The 22,197-nt window shown below is 50.4% G+C and overlaps 1 protein-coding gene across 1 annotated transcript in view; it reads left to right on the top strand.

Moving 5' to 3' along the window:
• The window catches only part of GALNT17 (polypeptide N-acetylgalactosaminyltransferase 17), a 430,193-nt gene that overhangs the window by 206,917 nt on the left and 201,079 nt on the right, over positions 1-22,197 (top strand). The window contains exon 4 of the mRNA XM_047714437.1: positions 17,115-17,289. Within this exon, the coding sequence (XP_047570393.1) occupies positions 17,115-17,289 (175 nt within the window). The remainder of the gene's footprint in view (positions 1-17,114; positions 17,290-22,197) is intronic.

The raw sequence follows: 22,197 nt of genomic DNA, 5'->3' as shown, positions 1-22,197 counted from the left end.
TTTTCAATGTATCAGACTTCCCTTCTATGGTTAAATTTATTCCTAGTTATTTTATTATTTTTGATGCTGTTGTAAGTAGAATTGTTTTCTTAATTTCATTTTTGGACTACTCGTTGCTCGTGTATGGAAATGCAGCTGGTTTTTGTATATCGATCTTGTGTTCTTCTATGTTGCTAAACTTATTAGCTCTGATTGTGGGGTGTGTGTGTGTGTCTGCGTGTGTGTGTCTTCTTTAGAGTTTCTATCTAGAATATCCCATCATCTTCAAATAGTGACAAGTTTATTCTCACTTTCCAATCTGGATACCTTTTATTTATTTTTCTTGCTTGGTTTTCCTGGGTCCTTTATTTTTAGAAATGTCTACTCTTTACCAAACGCCTGATACCCCATCATGTCTAGAGCAAGAGCATTGGCCCATGTGTATTCTGATTGTTTACAAAAGGCTCCTTGGGAGACGAGAGCTAAGTCATGAGTGAGCTCAGGGAAACACAGGGCTCACCCCAGCAGGGACATCTGGCAAGCTGTTGTGTGGGCCAGTGCTGGGTGCAAGGCGAAAATCTGGACAGAAGGAATGACTGCCCTGCGTTCTCTGCCCGTGACCTCACCAAGGTGCACTGCCTACTCTTAGGAGGTCGAAGCAGACCATGTCTGAGGGATGAAATGAATGTCCCCAGCTGATCCAGGCAGCAGGCGTGGAGAGAGAGAGAGTACAAACCCTGTCAGCCCGTGGCCAGAATGTCCAATTACAGGGGAGAATGGGGACAATCCATCCTCATTCAGACATCATTTCACTCATCAGAGCAGCAAAGATGACAAAGATTAATAAGTTCCCCTGTCGGTGAGGATACAGAGCAGAGAGACTCTCATACGCTTCTCACGACACAGAACCTCATATCTGGAGAACAATTTATCAATTCATATTAGAAGTTCTTGTCTCAGTTTGTTTCTCAGAGTCCACGGTCTCTCATGGTTCGTCTCCGGCTCTGAGGGAGGGGGTGGGGGGATGGGTTGGCCGATGGCTTTAGGGAGCACTGGGTGTTACACATAAGCAGTGAACCCCGGAACACTGCACCAAAAACTGAGGACGTACTGTATGGTGACTAACATAATATATATACAGAGAGAGAAGAGTTCTTATCTCATTCAGACAGCCTGTCCTCAGTTTAAAAATGAGGTATGCTTGCAGGAGAGAGTAATGGCAGCTTTCGTTGTATCTGCCTCAAGTCCCCACTGCTCCGCTGTGGACAGAGGCCACAATGGCTGTGTGTCATTGTCACCTGGGATCCCTCCTCACCATCCTCCTGGGGGCCTCCTTCGCCCCCTCTCCTATGCTAAGCTCCACACTTTTCTCTTTTCTTGGTTTCCGTGCTCATTTTAGTGAAAGACGACAGCCAGAAGCTTCATTAAGGAAGACCGCCAGGAAGATGAACTCTTCTGAGATCATCCATGTCTGAAGAAAGCTTTGTCCTCATTTTCTGTGTGACTGATGGCCTGGCTGAGATGGGTATCACCTTCTTTCTGATGTTGATGCTCTTGCTTCTTTATCTTCCTTTCAGTGTTTTTTAGAAGAACAAAGGCATTCCGATTTCTGATCCCTGTGCATTTTTCCTTTCTGGAAGCTTGTGGCATCTTCATTTTGTCCCCAGAGTTTTGAAATTCCCAATGACGAGCCTTTGGTGTGGGCTCAGTCTTCATCCACTGGACTGACCCTTAGAGGCTCCAATCTGGAATCGAATGTCTGTCAGCTTTTGGAACATTTCTTGGAATATTTCATGGATAATTCTTGTCCATTCTTCTCGGTTCTCTATTTCATTGTCTCCCCTGATTCCGTCGTTTCCCCCATTTTTCCATTATTAAGGCTCTTGCGCAGAACTTTTAATTTTCTTATCCTTTCTCTGCCGCCTTATCGTTCCTTACATTTTTTGCTCGGCTTTGTTTGCTCTCTCCAGTTTTTATCTTCCTTCCCTTCTATTCAGTTTTTTATCTTTGCTATCATGGTTTTACTTGCAAGTGCTCATTTTTATTCTCTGAGAGCTCCTTTTTATGGCATATTGTTCTTACTTAATAGAAGCAATATGTTTCCTTATCCCCTGGAGGATATTAATAATATTTCGTCTTTTGTTTTGTTTTTCCATCTTTCTCCCTGCACGGTCTGTCTCCACATGTTGCTTTTCTCCTGCTCTTTGCTGTTTGGCTTCTGGCTCCCACACTGGAGGCCTCCCCCCTCGGGATCACCGCTGGTTTTGACAGCAGAGGGGTCATGTGGGCTGGAGCACAGGGCGGGGACGGGGATCTAGTGATAGGTTGCCTTTTGAATGGCCTTCCCTCTGGTCCTCCCTGTTTCTGTTTGCCCGATTTACCCACAGTTCAAGAGGTACCTGGTGCTGTTGCCATCACTGTCCTTCAAGGATTCTCTGTCCCTCAAGATACAAATTGAGTTGGTTCTCAGTGTTTCCCATGATTAGCTTGGGGTTCAGCTGCCACACGGCGGTCTGTGCGCTTTCTTCCCCTTTCCAGCTTCGCTGATACTGTGCTTTGTGTCTCCTCTTGTGCTTTCTCCTACCTCGGAATAGACCTGAGTATGGGTCTATTTTATTTCATTTTAAAAAATCCCTTTACTGTAGTTTTCAGTGGCTTTGAGTAAGGAAGCGCATCAGATTTATAAGTTAAATTCATCTTCTTATCGTGATTAATATGCCGTATTAGTTTTAAGAACTTTTTTTTTTTTTAAGATTTTATTTATTTATTTGACAGGCAGAGATCACAACTAGGCAGAGAGGCAGGCAGAGAGAAAGGAGGAAGCAGGCTCCCTGCTGAGCAGAGAGCCAGATGTGGGGCTTGATCCCAGGACCCTGGGATCATGACCTGAGCCGAAGGCAGAGGCTTTAACCCACTGAGCCACCCAGGCGCCCCTGGTTTTAAGAACTTTTTTTTTTTTTTTTTTTTTAAAGATTTTATTTATTTATTTGACAGAGAGAGATCACAAGCAGGCAGAGAGGCAGGCAGAGAGAGAGGAGGAAGCAGACTCCCTGCTTCGAGCAGAGAGCCCGACGCGGGGCTCGATCCCAAGACCCTGAGATCATGACCTGAGCCGAAGGCAGCGGCTTAACCCACTGAGCCACCCAGGCGCCCCGGTTTTAAGAACTTTTAATTGAACTGATAAATTGCTCTCCAGCTTCGTGGTTCTGTCCCATGAGAAGGACACGAGAGTCTCTTTCTCCATATCCTCCCCGACACTGACTCTGATTTATCTTTTTCGTCTTTACTGTTCTAATGAGTGAAGAGTGACATACTTTTAAATCCACTTTTTTTGAATCCTAGTGATAATGGGAGCTTCTTTGTATGTTTTACTGCCTTTATTTTCATAGAGATTTGCCAACTGATGACCCCATCTTCTGTTTTCTCCTGGAGAATTGATCTTTGCCTCACTGATTTGTAAGAACAGTGTATATATATTAAATGAGCTCCTTTCACATTCATCTATCAGGTGTTTCTCCCAGCTTGTGCTTTTCACTTTTACTTGTTTATTGCATTTTTCTGACAAATGCACATTTTACATTTTTAAATGTACATTTTACATTTTCAAATCCACTTTTTTTTTTAAGTGATGTCCCGAGAAAGTTATTTATCATCCCTAGATGGCACAAATATTCATGCATATTTTCTTACAGGTAAATTTTTTTTTTTTCAAAATCAATTCCAAACAGATTAGACATTTTTGTGTTCAGGTATAGGAGTTTCAGCACAGAGACCCTTGTCTCCAAGTATGCTTCTCTGAATTTCTTTAATAATCAATCTATTCTCATTTAACCACTCATTGACGTTGCCTATTGTCATATGCCAAAATATTCTAGATTTGGAAACAAGGTGGCCAAATCACATGAGGACTGATTGGTTTGGGAGGAGGGTGAGGAGGAGGAGGTAGTCATAGAAGGGTCCCGGCTCTGGTGACAGGGTGGGTGTTGGCGCCGCTCGTTAGGAAGGGAATATGACAGAAGTAGCAGGTGTGGGAAGGAGACTGAGTTTACTGTTCTGGATGTGCCAAGTCCAAATTCCCATGGAAGTTAACGCACCTTCAGAACTCAGGTGAGGGGTAACTGTAGCCATCAAACTAATATTTGTGGCTAGAAATAATATTAGACTAAAGTAATATTAAAATAACAATAGAGACTTATTTCTACTATCATAATCCTTAATACATTTTTAAATATGTCTTATCAAAAGTTTTCAACTACTTTTTAAAAACTTCCCTCAGGGACGCCTGGGTGGCTCAGTTGGTTGAGCGGCTGCCTTCGGCTCAGGTCATGATCCCGGCGTCATGGGATCGAGTCCCACATCGGGCTCCTTGCTCAGCAGGGAGCCGCCTTCTCCCTCTGCCTCTGCCTGCCGTTCTGTGTGCCTGTGCTCCCTCCCTCTCTCTCTCTCTCTTTCTCTCTGACAAATAAATTGATAAAAAATCTTTAAAAATAAAATAAAATAAAAGTTAAAACTTTAAAAAAATTAAAAATAAAAACTTCCCTCATTACCTTCTTTGTTCTTAGGCAATAGCATGTGGAGGAAAAGGTAGAATCGAATCCTGTGTGCTGCTGGCCAAGGCCCTTACCTTTTCTGATCTCGAGCACATTGTGGATGATAGTGGCTTTTATACAGGGATTAAATTGCGACATTTAGAGGTAATACTTGCAAAAGCGCATGGTACAAGTCCTGGAAATAAAATAAAGGTTGTTCTTACTGAGTGTGCTCACGGTGTTACTTGATTTGCTAGCTTGAGGCCGTTCTTCAGCACTACTTCTGTGTCACCTCCCCTGGGAAGCCATCCTGGATTTCCCAGCTGTGGCAGGGTTGGGGGCCCTTTGCCTCTCCTCCCCAGGCACCAGCATGGATTTTGGCGCAGCACTAGGGCCGCTGCGTTGCCTTTGTGTGCTTGTCCCTCTCTGGACTGAGAGACCGTTTCGGGCAATAACTACAGCTCCTTTGCTGCTTTCCCAGCACGCCGTTGAGTCACAGTCAGTGCTGACTGTTCACTTAAAGTGCACGTGTGCAAAGACGTTTTTTCCCTCCTTCATCCCAGGACCTTGTTAACTTGGTCTCGTTGTACATATTTGGGCTTCAACACTACAGCTCTTTTGGTTGAGGTCTCAGATCTTACCGACCTCTGGTAATCAGCATTTAAGTGTCCTGGTGACCAGGGCGGCCGTATGTCTGCGCACTGGTGCTTCCCTGTGGCCAAGCACACCCCATCGGGCTCTTCTCTTGGCTGGTGCATTCAGAGGTTGAAACCAGGACGGCTCGAGTTAGAAGACTGCTTTGAGTGGGAGGTCATACCCTCTGGCCTTCCAAAAGGCATTTTGGAGATGGCATGCTGTCATTGTTTGCTTTTCTTCTTGGCTTACAATCACAGGGCTGGGAGAAGTCCTGTGTCTCTGGAAGATGACATTTTTCTCATGTTGTTGAGGCTCCAAGTCACGTAGCCAGGAGACACCTTGTTATCACACAGCTCCACTCTGGCCCAGGCCTCCTTACTGGAACAGCACCTGCCGTTCCCACAGCTGTAGGGAGCCTTCCTTATCGGAGACAATGCTTGTTTTTGTCCCCGACCAGATGGCTGCAGTGTGACAGCGTTTGCTCTGTGGGCCTGTAATCACGATTGGGTTGTGTGTTCACATTCCTCCTTGTGTGTTTTCAGGCCATGGGGAGGAGAGATTCAGAAAGAGAGTGTATACCCTTACACAGGAAACAGTGGGAGAACCCCAGTGAAAGCTTCATAGGCCGACTGGCTTTGAAATGCCAAGATGGAAAAAAATGCAGTAATGACAACAAAAACACTTTGCTGTTTTGAAATAATTTTCAATTCATAAGAAGTTGCAAAAATGGAGACAAAAGTCTTAGGTGTCTTCACTCAGTTCTTCCCAGGGGCTGCCATCTTGCAGAGCTCTAGTCCACGATCACGACCAGGAGGACGTTGACTTTGGTGCCATCCACAGACCTTGCTCTGATTTGACTGGTCGAACATGGAGGCGCGTGCATGTGTGTGTGTGTGTAGGTGGTTCTGTACAGTTTTAGCACGTGTACATCCCTGTAACCAACACAATTAAGGTATAGAAATGTGCCAGCACCACAAAGCTTCCCCGTGCTCGCCTTCGATACCCACACCCGACTCCTACCCCCATCCCTGACCGCTGACAACCACTGATCTGTTCTCTGTCCTATAATTTTGCTCTTTCCAGAATGTTCTCTAAAGTGAACTTTACAGTATCTAACCTTGGTGGTTGGCTTTTTACACTCAGCATGGCTCCCTCAAGATCGGTCCCAGTTGCCGTGTGTACCGAGTTCATTCCTTTGGATTTTTGCACAGAGATCTATGATATGGCGTCATCACACTCTGTTCCCCTTGGCCCATGGGAGGACATCTGGGTTGTTTCATTTGGGGTTTTTACCAATAAAGTTTCTATCAGCATTCGTGTACAGATGTTCGTGTGAAAATAAAGGTTCATCTCTGTGGGATAAATGGCCCAGAATGCAATTGTGACGTCTTAGGATACATGCATGTTAATGAACTTTTTTGGTCATTCATTCCAGTTGTGTGATATCCCCTTTTTAAAAAGTTTGATTGACTTTTAATCCTCCAACCCGGCCTCCATTGGAAGCAAAGTTTCTGTTTTAACCTTGATGACCATGACTGTGGCACCAAAGGGAATGGTTGGGTTCTACAAGAACGACAAGTTATCCAGAAAGCTTGTTGAACGTTTTGCCTCATGATCAGACTCAGGGTTCACGCTGGTAGGAATCAACAAAAATGCTGGAGGGTCCGACCCAACCCAGGGACAACAGTAAGGCTGAGCCGGGGGAGAGTCAGACCCAGGCATGCCGAAGTGTTTACGAGTGACGGTCCACCTCCAGTTCTTCGGGCCTCCTGGAGAGAAATAGAGCTGGGGAGATGCCTCAGAGTTGTGTTACTGTCCTGGCTTCCGCCAGTAGAGAGGGACAGGCCCAGGGGAATCCTAGGGCAGGAAAATGGTACTTTAGTATATGTCGGATGCCCTTCCTTAGACCTGCCAACACTGTCTAGGAGGGCAGGGGATGGAACCACCCTGCCACAGCTCCAGAAAGGAAGGGGGCTGTGCAGACAAGCATGCCACGGACAACATCTCATGAGGATTCACACTTAAGGTTCCTACAAGTTGGGGAAATGAATGAGGTCTTTGTGGCACTTGAGTTGGCCCGTGAAAGAGGTTTGGGACATCGGGAAGCAGGAGGAAGGAGCAGTAGGAAGAAGTACCCAAACAGAAGCAGGGAGGCTTGGGGCCCACGGAGGGAAATGTGCGTATGGGATCCCACGTGCAGGAACTGGTGGGTGGACCGGAGAGACTCTCTGGCAGGTTCGGAGAGCCCTACAGAGCCCCAGGATTAGGGAGGAAGAGTGTGCACAGGCGAGTCTTCGACCTTCACCAGCCATGCTCGGCCGCCTCAGAGAAGAGGGATGCCCGGGCTGCTCGAACTGCCCAGCCTGGGATGGAGATCGGCGAGTGTGGAGGTGATCGGAGAGCGGTGGAGCGAGGAAGCCTGGGGGTGCTTGAAATGGTGCTCAGGAAGGCTACCCAAGGCCATTTTCACCGTTGTTCCGCAAAGAGTGGTGTTCAAGCTTTGACCTTATTTTATTGGGGAAAAAATGAGCCGGGCACGTGACAGGGGTGTCTGTAGATCACTTTAGCTCGAGTTCTGGTTCACTTGCGCTTTGGCCTCAGGCCGTGTTACAGGGCCTGGAAAGGCCGGTGACCAAGACCAGCCCCACACCTAGACTGGACCTTTGCTTGCTCTCGCCCTAGGGCACGATGGCTGCCTTCAGAGTCACGAGGGTGGTCCTGGCTGATCCCCTCATGGTCTGCTTTTCTAACACCCCAGGGAGGGCAGTCAGCTGCCTGGCCTCAAGGGGGCTGCTAGGCAGCGCCCCTTGCGGGATGTCCGGGAATGCGGGAGGGTTTGGTACAAAGGCAGAGCGGTGTCCTGTGGCAGCTCACGACCAGGTGTGTCTCTGCCTCCCCAGGTGCCCCCGACCCAGTGTACGTGCTCCCAGGTGCTCCTGGCCCTGGGGTGCCCTCTCTTCTGAGTTCTATCCACTGTCACCCTCTTTCCGCATCAGAACATTCCAGCCCCTGCAGCTGTTGCGTCTTGTGGGCGCCGTTCCTGCCCCCTCCGTTCCGCCTGCTCAGGGCCTGTGCGTCCGGCTGACGGTCTCCTGGGGCAGCGGAGACACAGTAGGTTCTGCGGGGCTTTTGGGACCCTAAGACGAGCTGCTCTTCACAGAGCGCTTGCGGGCCACCTAACGGTCCAACGGGGGTCGTTTGCTGTGAGCGCACATGAAGCCCCCTTGCGCCTACGATCCGTGCTGCCCTTGACCTGGGAGACTCCAGGGCTCTGAGCACAGAGTCCCCAAAGGCTAGAGAAGGGTGGGTTGACCAGATGCCTTGCTCTCTCCTTACGCCACTCCTGGCTGCCGCCAGCGTTGAAAGAAAACTGGAGGCGAGCCAACACCAAGACGTGACCCCGTTCTCTCCAGGGCTTCACGTCTCTCGTGCTCTGTTCTGCTCCCCCCACCCCTGCCCTTAATGACCATGACTTTTGCTATTTTGAGGAAAAATTTTGCGGGCTTCAGAGCATGCAGAATCAATATCGCAGTAAATAAGAAACATAATGAAAGAAAAACACACTCCAGCCTGTAGACAAATTTTATCGCTTAAATTCACATGTTATTATTAGAATCCGCTTCAAATGCCTTTTTTTGGGGGCAGGATCGGGGACGCTCTTCTGGTTTGGGGCTCGGAGGCACCACCCATGGGCTCTATGATGTTTCCCTGTTGCTTTGGGCCACTTGTAGGTTTTTTTTGTTTTTTCTTTAAAGGTGAAATTTAAATGGGGGAAGCAGAGGAGAGGACCTTCTTAACAAAGGAATTGGAAGCAGGGATGGCTTTCCTTTTCAAAGCGTCTCTCATGAATGCACAGCTCTGTGTGATGTATGTAGTTTAACACTTTGGTATATTTTGTGCCTTACATCTCTTTTCTTGCTGCTTTTCCTCTTTTGCTTTCTTTAGTCCTTGCTTTGATCTCGCTATGGAATAGCCTTTAAAACGCTTTCACACACAGCAAAAACATCTCTTTTTAATCTCCCCCATTCTTCCTGAAGTTTTCTGCTCCCGCCTCTTTTTTTTTCTTCCCCTCTTTGCTCCCATAGTCAGAAAATGCATTATTTAAGTCACAAAGCTGAGCGTTGCTCGGAGAATAAAATATGCGTTATTGCTGCCTTCTGTATTATTTCAACCTGCGTTTTAACATGCTCCTCTCTGGATGTTTGCAGGGGCTGGGATTTCAGAGACAGGCAGGGTCTTGCAGTGGCGTGGGGACCGTGGCTCATGTGTCACTCCTGTCCCTTCGGAGCCTGGTGGGACTGTCTGGAGATGCTCCATGTTCAGCAGGTTCTTGTCTATGCCCCGAGCCCTTGGGAGCCTCCTCAACAGCCCATGGGCTTATTCTCTGGGGAGTACTGACCGCCTTCCACGTCCGGGTGCCTAGTGAGGCAGGTGCATGCCTGCAGCTCCGAGGGAGAGTATGGGTGCCTCAGAGTTACCGAGGGGGCCGGTTCCAGGGCAGACCGGCTCAGGCCCCTTCTTCTGTGTGCAAGGTGCGCTCCCTGCATGAGCAGACCAGTGACTTCGGGTCTCACAGCCCTGCACCCACAGGGACCAGAGGCGGAATGACAGGGGGGATAGCCCGTGTCGCTTACAAACCGTGACTTGCGGCATGGACCTTACCCTCTCTGCACTTCAGTTTGCTCATCCATAACATGGGGATAACAGTACCCCTACCCCACAGCATCATAACAAGGGTAAAAAGAGTTGATAGACCACAAGCAGCAGGTATGTGGCACTTAGCGCCAACAAGTATGAAGTGTTAAAGCAAAAATACAAAACAGATGCCCGAGAACACAAAAGCCGTGCAATGTTAGATGTTGGCAGATTAGGTCATTCTGTCACTGACTGTGCAAGGGGAGCTTATCTGGACCACGTTGGGGAGCATTTGACAGTCAGCGGAGGGTCTTAGCAGTTTTGGCATCGAGATGCTTCGTCGTAGACACAGGTGAGCCTCGTATGTGAGGTGTTCGGAAAGTCGTGATTATTAGCAAAAAGGAACTTGGAGCAAAAGGAACTTCCACGAAGTCAGCCTCACCGGGGCGCACTCACTGTCAAGCTGAGAAAACTCGTGCGTTGGGACCTCGTGCGTCTGCAGCCCCGCTGACCACGTGTTCACCCACTGTTTACCCCGAAGCCTGTGGGTTTTTGGAAAATTTATGAATAAGAGATTTCCTTTTTTTAAGAGAGAGAGGGCAAGCTGGGGGTGGGGCGGGGTCGAGGGAGAGGCAGAGAGAGAATCCCAAGCAGGCACCACACACAGTAGAGACTGTGATGGGGTCTGACCTCACGACCCTGAGATCGTGACCTGTGCCCACATCAAGAGTGGACGCTTCACTGGTTGAGCCACCAGGGGCCCCAAGACACTTCCTTTTTCTTAGAGAGGCTCCTCCACATCTTACAAAGTCTCTGTTCTACAGAACCCAGATTTGTTTCTGGAACTTCCTATCTCCGTTTGACAGATGAGAAACCCACGTATTGCACGACCAGATGACCAGGATATGTGACCAGGTTTCTCTATCCACCCCCCCCTTTTTTTAATTTTTAAAGATAATTTTTGAATGTGCACTGTTGGTTTTGTAGGGCCACTTCCATGTATTTAGCGGGTTAGCTGTCTCAGGCCCAAAGCTACTCACAGGCGTACCCGAAAAGCCGAGTTTGAAGTCCATATTCTGTGTTCCTTCTGTGGTACCGTAGGTGATTTTTACATTAAATAAATCTCATGAAAAAAGACACTGCAGAAACGTAGGGCTAGTCATGACAAGTAACTCTGCTAAAACCATGTGTTGAAGACCGTGTTTTTTCCCCTGAGTGATCTTAAAGTCCCCCGGTGTGCTGAGCTGGGAGTTTTCATGAGGGGCGGAGGGAAGGCTGGTGTTGGGGGAGCCTGGGAGTATGACATGGAATCGAGGGCTGGATCCTCTCCTCAGAGACCAGAGCCCCCTTCAGGGAGCCTGGGATTGCTTTGGGAATAAGCTTCCGGTTGACTACATGACTAGAATGAAGGTCAGAAAAGCAAACTGATGGCAAAACACAGAATCAGATCTTCAGGGAGGCCTCGGTGTTCAAACTCGCACTCAGAACGGTTCCTCACCTCTCCTTCTCCAGCTTCAAGTTACCCAGGCTTGTTGACCAAACAGTCACCCGCTGTGCGATCCCATTTATACGAAACACCCAGAAGAGGCAGGTTCATGGTGACGGAAAAGGGATCCGTGGTCACCAGAGGCTGAGGTGGGGGTCGGAAGTGGAGAGTGACTGCTCAACGGGTGCAGGGTTTACGTTTGGTGTGATGGAAAGTTCTAGAACTAGATAAGGGGATGGTTGCCCCCCCATCATGAATGCACAGAATGCCACTGAACCGTACACTTAAGAATAATAATCAAAACAGTCAATCTCGGGGCACCTGGGTGGCTCAGTGTGTTAAGCCTCTGCCTTCGGCTCAGGTCATGATCTCAGGGTCCTGGGATCGAGCCCCGCATCGGGCTCTCTGCTCGGCAGGGAGCCTGCTTCCTCCTCTCTCTCTCTCTCTGCCTACTGTGATCTCTCTCTGTCAAATAAATAAATAAAGTCTTTAAAAAAATTTAAAAAAACAAACAGTCAATCTCATGGCACGTGTATTTCATCGCACCACAAACAGTGAAAAAGAATCCAGCAATGCTTTCCGGAAGTCTTGGGTCGGTGTGAGAATCGTCTGGAGTGACCACAACCCTCTGCTAAAGCCCCCTAAATTGGAAACTCTTGCAGCGCGCCCGGAACCCTGTATTTGCACAGGCTCCCAGGTGATTCCCAGGAAGGCACTGCATTCTGAGAAACGCTGGATTTGAGGCAGGCATTTTTTGCTTTTTGCTTTTAATTGGAACACGCCATATGTGCCATTTTCTTGTCCCAGCTGTCACAACCCATGCATCCCCAGCTAGCGGCGTGTCCAAAGCCCAGCCGCTGCTGGCAGGGAGAGGCGGGGGTTGTGAGTGGCCGGGGTGACGACGGTGGCACTGAGAGGGGCAGAAGTAATGTTGGTGGAATCGTAGCACTAAGGGCAATAACAAGAGGAGCCATGGAGGTGAGAACAGAAGTCCGAACCTATGCGGACCTGGGCAGGGGGGCAGACCTAATGGCCATGTTGCTCCGTGCAGGGCTGACCAGCAATGGGGACCCAGTTTGGGAATCGGCAAGACAGACCCTCGCAGTGTAGACTGAGATCAGCCTCAAGGAGTTCCATCTGTCCGAGGAGGCAGGAGGAGAAGGTTCACGTAGTGGGAAAAGCAGAGACGGTCTGTGACCCCCTGGGATTCGGGAGTGTCTGCTTGGTTAGGAGGAGTCCCGTTCCACGCCCAGGGGCTGATTCACGGAGAGGGCGTGTGGAGGTGGTCGCCACTGGGCCAGAGCTGCTCGGAGTGTGCTCTCCAGGCCAGCAGCAGCCACAGCCCCTCAGACCTTGTTAGAAATGCGAGTTCTCTGCGCACCCCAGACCTGCCAGAGATCCTGATGCGTGTCCACCTGTGAGAAACACTCCGTCATCGGAGCTTACACTGACTGTCCTGAGTTGCCGTGCCTGGAGGGAGAACTGGAACATTCTGTAGGTCTCGTCCTCAAGACACAGCAACCGCATGAGGGTTGAGAGGTACAGACGTGACTCAGCCCTGGGCAGCGTGACCACATCCAAGTTCATGGCTTGTGGCACCGAGGCTCATGGACTGGTTCCGGAGCAGGTAGACATGAGTTCACAAGGCCAACGCTTGCCTCTGAGCGGGGCTTAGACCCAGGACTGGACTGCTGGTTTATTCTCTAATATCCCTGAAAGCGCAGACTCTAGGTATAATTCTGTAATAATGATTCTGCCGTAGTTCCCAGTCTCCGTAACTTTCTTCTCGCCAGTATGTACTCCTTAAGCCTGGGTGACAGGTGTCTCTTTTATCGCTAAGGAGAAGAAGATACATCTCTCTTCTGGTCCCTTCTGAACGCAGGTGGCGTTTGCTTCTTCCCTCTCGACCTCCCCAAATGCTCTTTACTGAAACCTTAAGAAACGCAGAGATTCCCAAATGACGCTGGACCAATTTACTATTAGATTTTATCACACTAGAAGGTAAACGCTTATTTTTGCTGACACGAGTTTTGGGTTTTTTATTTTCCTCCAAGTTTGCTGGTGAGAAAAATCGTATGTAAATTGTTTTTCTTACTGTAGTTGTAACGTCCGAGCATGGTTTCCTCTGTTAAGGATGATGAGGGGTCGCAGGTGGCGGGACATTTCTTACCACCATCCAGTTGGGAACGGGCTTCTTTCCCTGGTGAACTTGTGGGCCTGTTTTTACGTGTTTAACTCGTTTAACTCGTAGCTCTCTTGCTTTAAGGCAATTTGCAAATCTCAACCCCCCAGTGCCTCAGACTGTTAAAACTGTGCTCCACCAGGATTACTCATTTCTGGAAGTCTCCGGAGCTTTCCCACTCACCCACTTCTCTTGATGCAAACCTATCCCTGCAGGGCACAGCTGCTTCCAGAAGGGAATTCCTTTTTCTCTCTGGTCCCATCAGGAGTCTGCTTGTTGACTGGATCTGTGAGCCATTCTCGGGTCTCCGTTTGTCTAATGCCTTTGATTCTCCTGCCTTTGGATGTTGGGTTACGCTCTGAGGGTACGGATTGTGCCCGTTTCAGCCATGCAGGCACTCCATACATATCTGTGACATGAAGGCACATGGCCTCCTTTTGAAGCTCTACCTGTGACAGGCTCTGCCCCGACGACACTGCTTGTGGCCAGCCTTGTTCCCAGCTCTTCCTCCTGCCTCCCGAACGCGCCTGTGTCCCCAGTGCCTCCCAAGTCTGCGCTCCATCCCTGGAGTCTCCAGGCTCTTTCACAGTATCATTCTCATCACTGTGTTCCCAGTACCATGTGCCTCTGTCCTCACCTCAGGGTCACTGCTTGGTTCAATAGTCTACCTGATGTCTGCTGGCATCTCATTGTCCCCAGGTGGACTCACCCATGTGTTCTTCTACTTCTCTCCTTTTTTTCTTTTCTGGTTCATGACCTCTTCCCAGTCTCCCAGACACTAGTGGTTTTGTCGCCTGAGAAGACCCAGTTCCGTGCTTGTGCGTTTCGCTGTGTGTTTATGTATCCTGGGACGTTGAGAATGCATGTCCAGAAGCTGCCATCCAGTTACCGGACAGAGTCCCCCTGGGGGTCCCAGTCACCCAGCAGCGAAAGGGTGACAGTGCCTGTGGGTGCCTGGTGTAGAGCTCAGCACTCAGCACATTCTCCCTGTACTTACAGAGAACCCCCAAATTCCTACCACCACGCGCCGGTCCTAGCGAATGGGCAGGTTTCCCACCGTGCCATTCCGTGGGTGAGGTGCCCGTGCGCGGTCCATGGCACGTCCCTTCATCCCCGGCCCGCCTACCCGGCATTCATGAGGAAAAGTTAAGACCCGAGCAGACATGGCCTGCCGCATGCTCTTGGTTAGAACTCTTGTTACGAGAAGTGTAATGAAGACGGGAAAAATCCTGCCAACATTCAGTCGGTAGATGGTTTCTAGAAGCTCAAAACCCCATGTATTTGGTTATCCTTCTCTCACGGTGAGTGAAAAACAGAGGGTCCCCACAGCCTGGCCTCTCCACCAGCCCCCTTGCCAGTGCTGGGATGATGGCAAGTACTGGAGAGGCCAATTGGTGACGTCACCAACACCAATAACTTCTCCAGGGTGTCTAGTGTGCCAGGCATGCGCCAAGAAACCCCTGTGTGTTTTAACCTCAGTGGTTCTCAATGTGGTTCCCCATACTCCAGCATGGGCACCGCCCCCCACCCCGGTTCTTGTTAGAAACACAGACACGCAGGCCTCACCCCCAACCTTCTGAAAATGGGACTCTGGGGGAGGGGCTGGGCAAGCTGCTTCAGCAACACCCCCCCAGTGGTGCTAATGTGCCCCCCAGGATGAGAGCCACTATTCTAGCATGCAGGCCTGTTCCCTTCTGGGGGCGGCTTCCTCGCGCTCCCTGGGCTGCTCTGAAGTCTCTGTCCACGTGCCCTACGGCTCTGCGGATGGGAAACTCAGGGTTGAGCGTTCACACTGTGACAGCGACCATTCTCGGCATTCCCTCACAGGGACTCATTCCATCCCCACCACACCGCTACAGGGCCCATGCTGTGATGATCGTCCCCTTCCGCAGAGGAGGAAATTGAGGCCTGAACTGATTGGCTAAAGCTCCCAGGGCCACTCAGGAGATCGGTGGCAGCTCTGGGTTCTGAATCCCAGGTGGCCCGACTCCAATGTTGAAAAACCCAAGCACATGCTACTCCTTGTTAGAGGGTCATGCCCCTGCCCCACCCAGATTCCCGCTTTTTCCCCTTTCCAAACAAATACCCCCCTCCTGGTGTTCGTTTGCTTGGGCTGCCATAACCGAGGACCATAGACTGGGCGGCTTGACCAGAAGTTCTGGAGGCCGGACGTCCAAGACCAAGGTGTGGGCAGGGTCGGTGTCTCCTGAGTCTCCCCCCACGGCCTGCAGAGAACCACCTTCTCTTCATGGGTGGCCCCTGGTGGCTCCGAATCTCTTCATAGAAGACCACCAGTCATGCTGGATTCGGGCCACACTAACAAATTAATCACCTCCTTCAAGTCGGTCTCTGCAGATAGGATCGCATCCTGAGGACCTGGGGTGGTTAGGGCTTCAACAGATAGATTCTGGGGAGTGCACAGAGCGGCCCATCAGGTTCCCATTCCCTCACCATGTGGGCATTTGATAGGAACCATTCCACATCTCCGTGCCATGGAGACTCTCCCCTCCCACCAGCTACACACCCCGGCCTCTGCAATTCTTCCCGGGTCCCATGGCAGCATCATTCCCTGGGACGACACCCGTGACCTAGAGAGCTCAGCCTCTACCTAGGCTCAAATCTGTGGCTTTAATTCCCCAAAGTTGCTGTGTAAAACCAGGAAGTGAGGGTTCTACACGACATCTGTAAATACAGCCTCTTTAGGTTTCTCTCGAATGACGTCAGAGGTAAGAGTGTCTCTTAAAGGATGGTTTGTGGCCTCCTTGTATGCTCCCCAGCCCACGAGCAGTCCGTAGCATCCTCTCCAAGGCTGGATCCTCGCGGTGTGCGGATCTGTGAGTCCCCTCCCTGGGAGCCCCTCCCCTCCCCCTCCATCTGGCGATTCTCATGTACAGAAAGGGGTCAGCTGTCCTGTCTATGGGTTAGACACATTTGGTTTTAGCCCTTCTGTTACTCAGTGTGTGACCTCAGGACAGGTTAGCTCCCCCAAGACTGTTTCTTCATTTGCAAAGTGGGATGAATCCAGGTAATTAATGGAATCAATCTAGCTCCCTCCTAGTTGCTGTAAGGATTAAATTGGATCATACACATAACGCACTGTACACCACCTGCTCGCTGCAGAAGGGAGGCTGCTGGGTCTCTGGTAGGGCAGCGCTTCTGCTACTAGGCAAAGGTTCCTTTGTTAAACTGAGACCACAGCAACAATCTTGTTAGCTGTGCATCTGGTGCGTGACTATGGGTCTGGACCACCCAGGACACGTACTCTAAGAACCAGTGTATGCGCTGATGGGAAAACGTGTTTAGAAGTTGAATAACAGGACCCAGGGGATGGTGGGAGGGCAGAAATGCTGGCCTAGAAAGGAGGAAAGGCCACAAAGAGAAGCAACCTCAGAAGACATCTGCTGGCCTGGAGCGGTCAGAACGTTAAAGATGTGGATTCTGTCCAGCTGTAAAGCTTGGACGTGGGACAAACACTGCTCTTCTGGGTTGGCCTGTCAGCAATATCTTCTGACGCTCATGCCGAGCCAGTTGTCTCCTGTACTAATATTACTACCATGTCAACTTCTCTGCCTCTCAAACTCCCTGAGGATCCGTTGGCATCGCAGTGGGTCGGACGCACAGGTGACATGAAGTGTTCATGGACCTTCTTGCATTTTATCCTTTGCAGAGGAGCTGAAGGCCCCCCTGGAGGAGTACGTCCACAAGCGCTACCCCGGGCTGGTGAAGGTGGTCCGCAACCAGAAGAGAGAGGGCCTGATCCGAGCTCGCATCGAGGGCTGGAAGGTGGCCACGGGCCAGGTCACTGGCTTCTTTGATGCCCATGTGGAGTTCACCGCTGGCTGGTAGGTCACAAGCTGGACCCCAGGGGCACTGAGCACCCACACCAATGTGGTCAGGAAGAATTAGAATCTGGGAGGTGGAACTTTGCCTATTTCCTCTGGGGCTACCAGAACAATGGAGAAGGATTGGTTGATAATCTGGGACAAAACTGGGAAGCAGGGAGAAATTTGCTGTCTACTCTGTTCTTCATTGTTGTGGTTATCACCGTCCCCACCATCATCCAAATTCCTAGCAAAAAACGTTAGGTTAATTGCCAGAACTCAAGATAATCCTTGCTAAGGGGACAAGACAGCCATATTTGTTCTCTTCTCCCATTTGCGTGTTCCCTTGTCTGAGGATGGTTGAGTGCTGTTTGAAGGAAAGAGATCCATTTATAATGCTGCCTACTCAGGGAGAGCCTCCTGGAACCCATGGGATTATCTGTGATATCATTTGTAGGAAGGAGAGGGTTCATCTCTGCAGATGTAGCCCCCAGGGGTTTCCCCGGGTGGTGAAAAGATCAATCTGGGAGAAATGGGGGGTGGGGAGCCTCAGGGAGAGGAGGCGGCTTGGGAGGCAAGACTAGCAAAGCATCAAAATGCCCGGATCCCTCAGTGAGCGCTGACAGTGGGTTAGGACTTCCCAGCTGAGAAGAGCCATCGTGTGATTGCTGCTGACTGACCGCCGGCGACAGAGCAGCTTAGAGGTTAAATAACCTGTGCTTGGTTTGTTGAATTACTGAGAAGCAGAGTTTTCATCTCACAAATCATGTTTGTAACGTGTCAACTCACTGGCACCATCTTGAATACATGTTGTTCACGGTACCAGATTGGAAGAGCCACCGTCCCATCACCACTGACACATTAATCATTTCTTCCCCTTCATTTGCAACACACTTTAGAATCTCTTTAATGGCTGGATCAGAGAATGGCTACGCGCGAGAGCCCATGAAGACTGGAAACGGGGTCCGGGCTGACCCTGGCTCTTCCAGGTGCACGTAGGTAGCTGGTGTCATCTCAGACACTAGTTTCCTTTCCTGGTGCTTCTGCCGCCCTCAGACCTGGTGACACACGGCTGTATGCTTGCCGCTCTGATCTCCCCCAAGCTTCGGAGTTGTTTCTATCTCATAAACGGTTCTCAAATTGTGGTCCCCAGACCAGCAGCAGCATCTGGGAACTTGTTCGAGAAGCAGATCCTTGGGCTCCCCCAAGGCCTCTGAAATCAGGAGCTCTAGGGGTGGGTCCAGCGATCTATTTTAAGCAGCCCTCCAGGTGACGCTGATGCGCACTCAGATTTGAGAACCATTGAGCTGGAAGCCACCCCAACAGATGAACTCAGATGTTCCATTGGAACTTTTGGCCTTTCTTGCCACATCCTTGCCTCCCTGTTTCTTTTCTATCAAACTGGTGGCTCTACCCACGTCTCTGTTCACTTGATTCTTCCCTCCCCGTTATGTCACTCATCTAGTCAGCCTCTGGCTCTCATCAACCTCTAACTCTGGCTGGTTTTCCCTTCTATTTCGCACATCTGCCCTTTCCCCTTGGCCTTGACCCCACTCCCCCACCTCACACCTTGTACCTAAACTTGCACAGTGGCTGCCTGAGTCATCCTTTCGACAAATATTTCCTGGACGCCTACTATGGTCCCAGACGCTGTCCTGGGCCAGGGGTGGGGTGACCAGCTCTTCAGGTCTGCCTGGTGCTGAGGTATTTCTCCAAATGCAGGACTTTCGGCAGTAGAACCACAACAGTCCTAGGCAAGCTGGGACAGTTGGTCACTCAGCTGGGGTTCAGCATCTGGCAGGATTTGCTGTCAGCCCTCAAGTAGCCCGTGGTCTACCTGGTCTCTGTGCCAGCCTTAGCCCATCACACTCAACTTCTACATGTCTATCGGAGTGACCTGTAGTCCCTGGTGGTTCCTCATTACAAGGTAGACACTGTGTCTCAACTTTCACTGGGTTATGCTGCACTCATGATTTCCAACCTCAGAGATTTCTGATGACAAAGATTTTCATCTTATCTGGGGGCCAGTCAGCCACTGCTTCTCCGTCTGGAGCTCTTCTGCACACGGCTTCTGCATTCTGAAACCTCAAGGAGGGTTTTTTTTTTGTTTTTTTGTTTTTTTGTTTTTTTGTTTTTTCCTGTAACTTAAAGTACCTTGCTAAAGTCAACAGAATTGGTCATAGCAACTTTTAAAACTGGTATTAGTTTTGCAATTATTAGCTGAAATGTAGTACAGAGAAACCAGGACATTTGAGTTCAGTTGCTTGGAGTCTGTAGCTTAAAAACAGCTTAACTTCGTACAGGTTACACACGTGGTCACTTAGGAAAGTCCTTCTGAGACTCTGTCCTTTTTGTTTAAAGAATTGGAATTTGTTCTCCCTTCCTGGAAGGGAGCACTGACATTTAACAGCCTTTAGGCTGTCGTCCCATGTACATAAAATGGAAATCCAGCCATAAGAGACCATGTGGGAAAGGAGTCGTGAAGCCTTGTATTTTATATGCCAATGTACTTGATTGTGAAGGGAGTAGAGATTTGACTCAGGACTCGTGGACACTTGTAGTAAAATGCCTTAAGCTGTTAACCGTGTTGTATGAAACAAGAATTGCTCGAGGGGTGGGGGTCGGGCCGCATACGTCTACCCTGGTCACGGGCTAATAAGCAGTATGAAGACAGCCACTTTGGGAAAACCCAAATTAATAAAAAAAAAGAAAACAAAAACCAGTCTGTAGATGAGCAATCTGATCATTGCTAAAGTGAGGCTGTTTTCACCTATTGATTTGATGAAGTCCTATTCGTGGCCTCGATGGGCTACGGTTCTCCCTGGGTTTCAAATCCAGGCGTGTTAGCTACAGGCTGTGGGTCTGGGGAACGTCAGAGAGTCATGCTGTTACGTAAGAACGGGATTAGGTGGTGGGTGTTTCTCAGCCAGAGCAGTCAGTGTCAGTGAGGTGGGTGAGCGAGTGAGCGCGGCGGGTCCCCCAGAGGCGGTCAGCGAGTCCCTGGGGCTCGGAGCCTGCGTCCCGGCTCGGATCTTCCCCTGAAGACGCCGGCAGATGGCAGGACGCGGACCATTTGAAAGTGACAAACAGCTCAGTATCGAAATGGGAGACACGTGTCCTGTCTCTCAGTCTGAAGCGAGGGGAAGCAGAGCTCTGCCGAGGACACCCCGTTGTCGTGGTTCTGCGGGTTTCTGCTTGGATGTGACATCGTCTGTTCTGCTCAGACCCTGTTGTCCAGAGCCGGTCCCAGATGACGGGCTGCGGGAGGGAGCATGCCGTGCTGCGGCAAGCACGGCCAGCCTCCCAGCGGAAGGTGCGGTGTCCCTGGGGTGGGCTGTGAGTAACTGGGAGCAGGTGTACCTTTCCCCGCACACTGGGAGGTTGCCCCGCAGCAGCAGAAGTGTTGGTGGAACAAAGCCTCCTGCCCCCGAGCTCGGAAGCTCAGCACAGTGGCAGGGGATGGATCGCTTCTCTGCAGCCGCTAGACCGGCGGGGGGAGCCTGGTCCCCACCTGGTCAAGGACACGGTGGAGCTTATGGGCAGGGCGCGAAGCCAGGCCATCTAGGTCAGAAACCCCGGCTCTGCCACCGGCCGTGTGGCCTGGGGCAAGCCACGTAACCTCATTTGTCTGATGCTGATCGTACTGTCTACCTCCTGGAACCTTTGTGAGGTTTACATGAGTCGCCCTGGCTCCTGGGGGATGCTTAGAATGGTGCCTGGCGTGTAGTAAGTGGCCTGTATGTATCCGCTGCCATTAGCTCGTGCAGAAAAACAGTGTGTGTTCTAACAGTAGCAAAGGCAAGGTATAGTCAGGGTGACCTGATGAGATGGAGAAGATGGTCCAAGAGCTGAGAGGAAGGACAGAGCCTTCCTACCAGGAGAAATCATGGAAGGCTTCCTGGGAGAGGTGGCACTTGATCTGGTAAGACTCCATAGGTAACTAGACTTCCTGCCACTGGCCAAGGGCGTTCCTCCCAGGAGGAGAACCACAGGAGCAGGTGCTTGGAGGGGTGAAGCTCTGAAGCGTGTCTCGAAGCCCCGGCGAGTCAGTCCCACTTGGCTTCAGTCTGTATGGTGTGTGCAAAAGCACTGGAGGCAGTAAATGGCCCAGGGCATGTTTTATTGCACGTTTTAAATAGAAAGATGAGATGAGCCAACAGGTAATTCCATAGCTGGAAATGAAAAGAGATGGGAGGCAGGCCGAGTGTTCTCATTATTCTTCCAAATAATGCAGAGGAACGGTATTTTCACTTGACTCTTTTCCAAAGCGGGAGCTCTGTTCTAAGCAGGGAGATGGATGCCCTGGCTTGCGAGAGCCATCTTTGCCTTCTTGGATCTGGGAACTGTCCTTGCCTACGTCTGCCTGGGAGACACGCACTGGTGGGGGAGCCTGACCATCCGCTTTCTCCTGAGTGGGCAGGGCTGCACCTTGAACCTCGAGCCAGGTCCCTGCCCGTCTCCCGCTGCAGCCCTGAGGGGCCGGGCTGGCTGGGAGGCAGGACTCTGCCTGCCTTTGCATTTAATTAGTTCTCTCCTGCCACTGCTAACCAATTCAATTAGATCCCTTTTAAGAAATCAATTAAATAATCAATTAAAACAACTGAAACAGTCACACACACCGAGAAGCTAGTGAGACGCTTATTAAAACCAGGCCATCAAGGGCAGAAGTGACCCATTTTGGGAGAGAAAATTCAGCTCCTGCAGAAGAAACACGAGACTTCAACCCCTGCCGGAGGGAAATGGCAGAACTGGGAAGCCTGAGTGCGGTGTGGCGGGTGAACCGTGTGGAGTCCGGCGGGCTCGCCTCGGCCTGTGCTGTCAGCGCAACGCACAGGCCTGGGGCGTTCGTGGGGAGAGGCCCCCACGTTCTGAATTCTTGCTCTGGGTCTCTCGGGCCTAGGTGACAGCACCGTATGATACCCCAGGGGC

The sequence above is a fragment of the Lutra lutra genome, chromosome 18 (assembly GCF_902655055.1).
Source record: "Lutra lutra chromosome 18, mLutLut1.2, whole genome shotgun sequence".
NCBI lineage: Eukaryota > Metazoa > Chordata > Mammalia > Carnivora > Mustelidae > Lutra > Lutra lutra.
Note: the sequence above shows the minus strand (reverse complement) of the source record. Positions and strands in the feature narration are given on the sequence as shown.